We start from the raw sequence: 9,688 nt of genomic DNA on the forward strand, positions 1-9,688 counted from the left end.
AGGGTGGAGGTGGCGGGGCAGACGCAGTTCAGCGCCAGCATGGCGTATTTGCACTCCTCTTCGCAGACGACGTGATCTGAAAGGCAGAGGGGATTGTCATGGCAGGGAGGGGGGTGGCCGGGTTCTTTGGCCTGTGGAGTCCGGGGATGCCGTAATTTTGGGGTGGTATTGGGGGCTGGGTGCTTCTTCCTCCTGCCAGTCCAGGAGGGCTTTCAGCCCATCAGCAGCCCATGGGGAACACCACGAATGGGATAATGCAGGCAGGCAAACAGGGATGCAGGCTACAAACCAGCCAGGTGGACACCAGCCCACAGAGGCCACCCCACCGCATCCGCAGGGATGCACAGTGAGGTACACGTGGGACCGGTGTGCCCGCACGCAGCCCACCCCAGGGCAGCCCGGGGCCAGCTCTCCCCGGCCCCAGGCGTGTTGCTGCAGGCTTTAATGTGCATCGTGATAAAAGGGGCTGGCAGCCCTAAAATAACTTCCAGCAATCAGGAGGAGCCTCAGCACCAGGTCATGGACTGCTCCAAGACAGAAACACCGCTGGAACCACCCATGATGGCAGGTAAGGCAGCCCAGGCTAGCGAAGCGAGCAGTGCTCCCTGCTGCCACGCAGCCCCTCCGACTCACCGGCAAACTTGACGTGAAACTTGTTTTCAGGCTTTAAGATCTGAACGTAGAGAGGACAGTTTGGAGCAAAATCTTTCACAGCCCAGGCTCTCAGGATGGTCTGGTGGTCCTAGCCAAGGAGAAGAGCAAGAGGGACTTGTCAGATGGCAGATCAGATTTTTCCCAATGCTCCTACACCCGGGATGAAGTGCACAGCACCCAGCTGCCATGGAGACATATGGCAAGGCCTCCTCACTGCTAACGGGGGATAACCTGGTCCCCAAAACCCAGCACTGATGGCAAACTGGGACAGAGGGAAGGCGAGCCGGCAGGGGCTCAGTCGGCAGCGGGCTGCCACATGTCCCCATGCCGTCCCCATGCCACCGTTGTGTTCCTCTGCAGCCCCTGCCTGCCCACGGGGACCCTTTGGCAGCTTCAAATGCCCAGTGCCAAAGGAGGGAAGGGCCAGGCAGTGCCTGGGCAGCGGGGAGGGAGTAAAGTCCCCTCTGCTCCGCACATCAGCACCTGCAGAAAAGACTCTTCCAGTGGTGGCGCACAGGCTCAGGAGGACACGGGCAGACAGGAGCCACTGCCACAGCCCAGGCAGCGTCCCCGGCACCGGCACTGCTGCTACCGCCTCCCTCTCCCATGGCTCCAAAACTACGATCTTCCCAGCAAAGCCCTGGCTGCCCAGGCTGGGGTAAGACTGCATTAGGCGAGGAGGTTTTGGGGTGTCCCAGGGCATGCGGGGTTGCGCAGCCTGCACCCAGGGGACACGGCTCAGCGTGTGAACCCCACGCTCTTGCCCCGGCTGCCTCCCAGCGTGCTCCTGCGCCGTGCAGGGGCAAGATGCAGCCATCACCCCAGCCCCCAGCCATCACCCCAGCCCCTTCTGGCCCGAGGAATGAATAACGTCAGTGTGCCGTGCCCCAGGCCTGGCTTACCGCTGCCGTGCGGTCCACCTCATTTCGGCTGCTGAGAATGAAGCAGGCTTCTCCGTTGTCCATCCTGCAAACAGAGAGCAGCAACCCCATGAGTTGCATGGGCCAGCAAAGCTGGGCACCTGCCCGTACCAGCCAGGGTGCTGCCAGCCCCCTCTGAGACCCCAGCGAAGGCATGCAGGGACACCCATCACCATCATGCATCTAGGCTGACATTACTGGGGACCCTCCTCAGCGGCTCCAAGGCCTGCAGGCAGCTCAGCAGCACAGCAAGACCAGCCTCGCCGTGGATGTGCAGCATGGCCCTCTGCTCACTTGGCTCTCATGAGGTCCTGGTCCTTCAGCGCAGAGCCCTGGAGGTAGATCACACGCTGCGACCACAGAGGGATCTGCAGGACCCGCCGCACCTGGATATCCATCTCTGTTGGGCAAAGTATCACCACGTAGTAATCCTGAAAGAGAGAGGCTCCCATGGGTCGGCAGGCTGGAGGTCCCGCACGTGCCTGCCACAGCAAGCTGGGAAGTGGGGCTTTGCTGCCCAAGGGAACAGCTCCTCTGCGGCTTCTGATCTTTGCTCCCATGTGGGACACCCCCTGCCCCTGCTCCAGGGCTCTGCGAGGGTCTTGGAAAACACACTGGCAGCTTCACCGTTCCCTTCTGCATAGCAAAGCCAGTGCAGGCATGTCTGCACGCCCACAGCAAAGTGGAGCCTCTTGCAGTTACGGAAACAAGCAGGATTTTAAAGCTTGGATGTGTGGAATCAAGGCTGGGTGATGGGAATGAAGCATATGTGAGTGCTGGAATGAAATGGAAATCTGAAACATGTCTGTGATGCTCTCGTCCTGCAGAGATGGAAGGCCCAGTCATTTGCCTGAAGATCACTTATTATGTGGGGATACTGCAGTTAGAGCAGGGCAAATCCCACCGAGGTTTAGCAATTGCATGTTCTGTTTCTTCCTTCAGTAAAGACACCCTCAAATCTAGCCAAGTCCCTCTGGTCCCCCTCCGTGTGCTCACACGGTGCTGTAACAGGCCTGGCTGGAAAACAGGGTGGACCAGGTAGAGAGAGCCCCATGGTTGAGATGGCAAAGTCTCAGGCTACCACTTGGCACCTTGGTCAGCGGAGCACGTGCTTTCCAGTGCTGAGTTGGATAGTTTTTACCTTATTCTTTGCTACAGCCACTGTAGCTGGACAGGGCACTCACCATCAGCAGCGACCCGGCCGTGCCCAGCGAGGCTGCGAGCCTGGCAAGGGCAAGTGCTGACCATGAGAACATGCCTGGTCCTCACCTGCAGGCGCGGGTGGGCGTAAAACTCATTGAGGAAGTCCATGAGGAGATCAATCTTGAGGGAGCTGACACAAAGGACGACATGTTTCTCCGTCTGGGCACGGTGACGGCTGTAATTGCCTCCCGACTTCTGCCGCTCCATCCACAGGTAGACGAGCTCCTCAAACTGCAAACAAAGGCAAAGAGCTGACGTCCCCGTCGGTGGGGATGCCCGGGTGCAAGCTCTGCATCCCCTTCCATCCTTGGCCACATGGGTCTGACCTGGAGTGGCAGCACGACCAGGGCGACGCAAATCATGATCACGACGAGGAGCTGGGAGGGCCAGATCTTTGGTGTCACGTCTCCATAGCCCACGGTGGAAAAGGTGACGATGCAGAAATAGAAGGACTTGAAGAGGGAGAGCTTCTCGCCTGCTCTTTCTAAATGCTGGATGCCACAGGTCCTGGAGGGAGAAAGCAGGCACACATTATAGCAAGTGCTTCCCTGCCTGGGAAATGGGTGGTGCCTGTAGCTCCTGCTCCAGTGGGGAGCCCTACAGGGTGACTTACACCCATGTCCAGGGAGGAAATGTGTCTGTAACACGCTGGCAACATCAGCAGTGGATTTATGCCACCAGCAGATAGTATTCAGCTAATTGGGCTTACAGATGGAGGAGTTAGTTTGATGTGGCTGCTCACCAAAGCAGCCTGGGGAAGTCTAGGTCCCAAGTGATGGGTCACAGTAAGACCATGCTGTGGACGGCACATTGAACATCACCTGGGGGTACCCTTGCACTGCAAAAAACCAAAATGTGGAAGCAAGCAGCTGTCCCAGTGAGGCTCCGGGGGACTCAGCCTGCGGGAAGGGCTCTCACTTAGACGGGGGATGCGCTCCGGCAGGCAGGAGGCAGATCCCATCGCCCACCCTCGGCCACGTGCCGCTGCCCTTGCAGAGCCGTGCCGCAGAGCTGCCTCACTCCCTGCAGCTAGGCGGGCAGCCTAACTCCACAAACCTGCCGTTCCAAAGTCATCTTGCTAAACACAAGCATCACCTAAGTCATCCTGGACCTGAATTGTAGCCCTGCTGCATCCGCCAAGAAACACGTCCACGGCCCCGGCGGGCAGGAGGTGCCACGGGCAGGGAGCACCGATGAGCTCCGCAATTGCATTAGTCATTCACATCAGAGGATCGACTTTATTGCCACAGCCTCATGAGCCTGACAGCTTCATTTCCTGTCCATTCAACAACTTAATTGGCATTATATGTGCTTCAAACCCGGACCAAGGGAGCCAGAGGAAAATTCAAGAAGCCTCACTCAAAGCTAAGTACCCAGCGATGAGGACTGGCTCCTTTATAAAGAGATGCCCTTGTTGCTGGCAATGCGTGGGGTAAGGGGCCCAGTTAATTAGCAGGAGCCCTGGTGGCTTATTACAGAAATGAGCTCAGCAGCCATGGTAACTTGGTGGGGAGGAAGAGTGCGGTCGGAGCCAGCAAGTGCAATGGTTCCTGGTGAATGAGCCCTCACGCACGTCCGAGCCCGTGTTCCCACGGGAAGCTGCTGTCCCTGCCCTTGACCCTGCCGGAGACTCGTGTGCCCACATCACCCATCTCCCTCCGACAACGCCCTCATCCTCACACGTGCCCGATAAAAACTCTCTGTTAAAATCCTATCATTAGGGAGGATAATTAGTTTCTAAAATAGGAATTGATCTTCCCAGTGTTCAGCGCACTGGGGGATGAAGCAAGGCAGGGAGCCTGGCGCCGGGGGGCTGATGGGGCAGGGGGTCCTCCCAAAGTTCCAGCAGAGGTGGTGTGCCCAAGCCAAAGCCCATGGATGCACATGGAAACCTGGAGCACCCTCCTCGCCATGGCTCCCCCAGTTCCAAAACTCAGCCCAAGGAACTGAGATTTGTCCCATTACCAAAGAAAGGATGCCAAAGGCTTGGGAGTGCGATCTGATCAGCAGCCCTGAACAGTTATGCCTTCTTCAGGGCACATAAACCTCTCAGGCTGAAAAATCAAGCTAGAAGGCACCACTTAAAGGCAGAATCTCCTCCAGCTTCACAAATCCCCTCGTTATGTCCTGGCAGCACCATCCCACCACAGCTGGGAAGGTCCCACCCCACCTCCCCCTCCCGTGAGCCCTGCGAGAGCCCGGGTCCGCCAGTCACCCCTGGGACATGCAAAGGGGGATTTCCCTGGGCGAAGAAGGTGGCTTGGTGAAACGAAGGGCAACACTCACCCCGTGAAAACGAGACACAGGAGGGTGCAGATCAGAATGAGCACCTGGTTAAACATCGCAGACTGGGTCCTTTGTATGGCTCGGTGCAGGTCGTTCTGGGAAGAGAGGAGAGGACTTAGCAGCTCAGGGAGGCTGAGGGTAAAGTGCTCCTCCAAGTACCAGCTGCTGTCCTGTTGGTTCCAGCAATGCCCCTGCAGATGGAGGTCAGGCCAGAATTTGGCCCTTGGAAAGGGATGTGCATTTCTGGGAGCAGATCTGGGCTCTGCTGCTGGGGAAGACAGCTTGAGTGGGCGCGTGGAAATGGCTGGAAAAAAAAATGAAATATCACAGCCTGGGGACAGCCAGAGGCCATCCCCGTCAACGCACAGCCAACAGAGTCAACATGGCTCAGACACCAAAGGGCTCCTGCTCAGGTCCACAGCCCAGCATCACCAGCTGGCAAAGCCTCACCTCCCACCAACCCCAGCACGGCTGCATGCACCGAGCACCAAAACCCTGCCTGAGAACCGGCGGCAGGCAATGGCCCTGCTCCCCCCCACGCCGCCCTTGGCATCCCCAGGGCAGAGGGCCCCGGGGCGAAAGGGCTGGGGTGCGTCCGGTCACTCACAATCATGTTCTCCAGGGCGTACTTGGCAAGCCAGCAGTTCAGAAACACAGGAATGAACAAATTCCGCAGAGGAGGCCAGAATATCTATGAAAGCAAGAGTTACTCGTGGAAAAATCCGTGTTCTCTATCAGAAAAAGCTATAAACGGCCAAATCCAACCCTGTCGGGAAGGATCCGACTCCAAACTAAGCACCGTCTGCCACCGAAAGCGGCCCCGCTCCCCCTGGCTGCAGTGGGGCAGCTGAAAACAGAGGGTGGGTTTGGGGATAACACTCCAGAGAAAGTCAGGATGTTGAAAAAAACTCGAAGAAAAAAATTCCCTGCCAGCTTTAAACACTTCTCGGCCAGACATCCATTCTTTATTTCACCACCAAAACTACAGCACTTCTCAAACTTAAAGCTGCTTTAAAATGTCACCGGGAAATGCTCACCGTGATGATAAATGGCACTGTGTTGATCATCTCAAGGATGAATGAAATGCGAAAAATCTGTTCCCAGATGTTCCCCTGAGGGATTGAAAACAAATAATCATTAAATAAGCTTAAAAATGTGCCAAATGACAATTAAAAAGCTCCCGCTCTGCCACAGCCCCCTGCTAGATGGGGGAAGTAGGCCAGAGCAGGCAGAAGGGTTTGCCTGCAGGGGAGGGAGGCAGAGCTGGAGGCAGACATCGGTACCACCTTCCCAAACTGTCCAGCCCTTTCTGCAGCCACCACGTCCCTCTGTCCGTCTGCTGCTGCCCAAAGCCAGGGGACAGGAATGCTTTGCGCAAGGACACAGGATGAGAGCGACCAATACAGATCACTGGCACCCAAACCAGGCGGGTGACGCAGGGTCCAAGACCTTTCTGCCAAGTGTCCCGGGGACCCCAAGAAGATGCCATTTGTTACGGTCACTTTTCTTGGCCATTTTAAGAGGTTTTGATCTGAAAGAGTCAGCCTGTGCCTCTCCCTCTCTGGCTCGGGGCAGTGCCTGCTACCTCGGCACAAGCAGGGCTCATGCTGCTGAGCTCAGCTCCAGGTCCTCAACCTTAGGAAACTCAACGTGCATCAACCTGCCCACCCCCCAAAAAAGCAGTGACCCTTTGTAAAACACGTCTGAATTTAAAGGAAGGTGGAAAAAGAAGAGATCCCCCAGCTCTGCTCTGCCGAACACTCATCCAGCAGCCCGAGGGGGAGCGAGAAAGGAAAACAGCCACAGGCAGCCGAGACATCGCCGGGCAAGCGTCGTCTCAGGATGCTCCAGGCGTCAGAGAGCTCAAAGACAGAGGAATGGCTTCACGCCGGGGGGTCAGCCCCAGCCTGCGCATCGCTCTCCACCGCCCGCCCGGCGGCACTTACCTTGTAGCTGAGATAGATGAGCAGCATGGTCTCCAGAAAGCTGATGAGAGCGATGCTGACCTGCAGAGACAGACAGGCAAAGGTTGCGGAGGGCTCACCCGATGCACTGCCCGCCCATCAGCGCCTGCCAGCACCTCTGCCCAGCCCTCCCCACCCCGGGTGATGAGGAGCCCGTGGGTATCGCAGACGCGGGGCTGTCCGTTTGATTGCTCTGCACCCGTTCGTGTGGGCAACAGGCAGGCAGGCAGCCCTGGGCAGAAGCTGACGGGCGCTCAACCTTCCTACAAGAAAAAACTGTGTCCAGTTCTGGGCTCCCCGGTTCAAGAAAGATGAGGAACTCCTCGAAAGGGTCCAGAGGAGGGCAACAAGGATGATGGGGGCACTGGAGCATCTCCCCTGTGAGGAAAGGCTGAGGGAGCTGGGCTTGTTCAGCCTGGAGAAGAGAAGACTGAGAGGGGACCGCATCAACACGTACAAATATCTCAAGGGTGGGGGTCACGAGGATGGAGACAGATCCTTTGCAGTGGTGCCCAGCGCCAGGACAAGGGGCAATGGGCACAAACTGAAGCATAAGACGTTTCAGTTGAATATGAGGAAGAACTTCTTTACTTGGAGGGTGCCTAAGCCCTGGCCCAGGCTGCCCAGGGGGGCTGTGGAGTCTCCTTCTCTGGAGATACTCAACCCCCACCTGGACACTGTCCTGTGCCCCCTGCTCTGGGTGAGCCTGCTTGAGCAGGGGGTGGGACTGGGTGATCTCCTGAGGTCCCTTCCAACCCCTGCCATGCTGGGATTCTGTGATTCCCCAGGCAGCTGCCTGGCCTGAAAATAGCCCAGTACCGGTGCGGCTGCACCCCGGCTGGGGAGGAGCTGAGCCAGCCTCATGATTTTATCTTCCTACAGCTTTTCCTCTCCTACCGGTCCCTTGGATTTTCACCCAGGGCCACGTTGCTGCTCCCAGCAGAAGCCCCATCTTGCTCTCTGCTCACCCAAGAGAAGCCCTCACCCCTCACTGTTGTGGGCAGAGGATGCACAGGGACCCGTCAAACCCCAGCTCCTGCTGTGCCCCTGCCCAACCATGCCCGAGGTCTGGGCACTCACCTGCACAGCCCACAGTGGCATTTTTCTATCCACCCAGAAGATGTGTGACCTGCAAAGAGAATTCAAACCGGACCTAAAGGGTAGCCCAGCTTGCAGTGACTTTACTGCCCACCGACTGCAAATCCGAGGCCATCGCTGACGCGGGATCCAGCACAGGACTGGGTCTGGTGTTCCTTGCTGCACAGTTTGCACAGGCAGCCTCTGCACTGGGAATCAGCCATTCCCAAGGGTGCAGCCACAGGCACTGGTCAATGGGCTTGATCCCGGGATGCTGCTCCACATCCCTCCCGCAGCCCCATGACCAAGAAATGGCCACGGGCAGCTGCCAGCACCAGCCGCATCCATCGCTGCATTCCCGCATCCTGGCAGAGCCGGACCCCAGCACCGGAGCAACCCTCAACTCACCAGTTTATCTTCGTGGACTGGTTGAACGCGGTGTAATTCTGCTTTTCGCATTCCCAGCTAGGAGAAGAGAAAGACAAAGCAGGGGAAAGCAGTTGGGGGGGTGGGAAGAAGGAAAAGGGGTGCTGGTGTGGACTCCCCAGGGCTGCCCTCGCCGCTCTGTCCTCATGCTGGGGGACGCCCCCGGCCAAGGCTCCCACGGGTCCAAACGCACACTGGTCCCTATCACCAGGGTTTTCCACGGGAGCCTGTCCCACCTGGGCCATTTTAACATCTCATTAGTGGAGAATAAGACCTGTCAGGCACTTCAGCCTGTACCAGAGATGCTGTGAAATGCTGGTACTCGCCAGGCACGGGGCTCCCTGTGCACAGCGCTCCAACGCAGGGCTGCCGCTGGGAATCACCCAGTTACAATTAGCAAAAACTGCTGAGCTTTGGCTTCTAGGACAGGGCTAGCTGGGCCCTGAGCAGCCAGCCAGGCAGGCAGCACCTTGCTGGGAGGGACGCCTGCCCCCTGGGCAGCCTTGATTTTGCCACGCGCCCTCGGGAAAGCGGACTCCCCCGTGCGAAACCTTTCCAGGATCCACATCTGCGTCACAATTAATTCTTACAGATTTGAAAGCACTTTCGGACAATGCAGATGTATTTGGTACTCTGCAAGCTTTACAAAGAGAAAATCAAATTGCTGAGTCTCCCAGCTCTTGGAAAAAAAACTCCACCCCACACTGTATGTGAGCTAAACAAAGCAAGGACATATTAAAAATAGGCTGATCCTGAAACCCAGAGCAAAGCTGATGTATGTAATTATCTGTCACCTCGGGGATCTAAATGGCAAAACATATTTCCTTCCCAAATGCTTAAATGGGATTTGGCATAAGTGTCTTCAAGGGCACCAGGATTCAGAAAATACGTGCGTGGCGATGCCTTGTAATCATGAGCTCTTGCCTGTGTCTGAAGGCCACTCCTGACCGTTAGAGCCAGACAGCATTTGGAAATTAAAGTGATGCCCAATTTTTCCACCACCTTCCCCCCCGTGCGCCGTGCAGGGCCAGCGGACGCCCACACGCCTGTCCATGGGGCTCAAGCAGGGAGCAAAGCCCACCAGACTGGCAAGTTTGGCTAAACTACCGATTCCAACAGCTGGAGTGAGAAAAACCATCCGCCGTGCGTCTTCACCCC

At 57.1% G+C, this 9,688-nt stretch overlaps 1 protein-coding gene across 1 annotated transcript in view; it reads right to left on the reverse strand.

The window, feature by feature from the left end:
• KCNT1 (potassium sodium-activated channel subfamily T member 1) overlaps positions 1-9,688 on the reverse strand; it is a gene marked incomplete at its 5' end in the record, with an annotated part of 24,442 nt that overhangs the window by 13,245 nt on the left and 1,509 nt on the right. The window contains 12 exons of the mRNA XM_035900085.1: positions 1-76; positions 634-742; positions 1,557-1,620; positions 1,869-2,005; positions 2,844-3,008; positions 3,104-3,284; positions 5,064-5,158; positions 5,671-5,754; positions 6,101-6,175; positions 7,010-7,069; positions 8,108-8,156; positions 8,513-8,570. The exon at positions 1-76 is cut by the window's left edge and continues 32 nt beyond it. Coding sequence (XP_035755978.1) covers positions 1-76; positions 634-742; positions 1,557-1,620; positions 1,869-2,005; positions 2,844-3,008; positions 3,104-3,284; positions 5,064-5,158; positions 5,671-5,754; positions 6,101-6,175; positions 7,010-7,069; positions 8,108-8,156; positions 8,513-8,570 — 1,153 coding nt within the window. The remainder of the gene's footprint in view (positions 77-633; positions 743-1,556; positions 1,621-1,868; positions 2,006-2,843; positions 3,009-3,103; positions 3,285-5,063; positions 5,159-5,670; positions 5,755-6,100; positions 6,176-7,009; positions 7,070-8,107; positions 8,157-8,512; positions 8,571-9,688) is intronic.

This window comes from Egretta garzetta, unplaced genomic scaffold (genome assembly GCF_000687185.1).
Source record: "Egretta garzetta isolate BGI_Z169 unplaced genomic scaffold, ASM68718v1 scaffold608, whole genome shotgun sequence".
Lineage (NCBI taxonomy): Eukaryota > Metazoa > Chordata > Aves > Pelecaniformes > Ardeidae > Egretta > Egretta garzetta.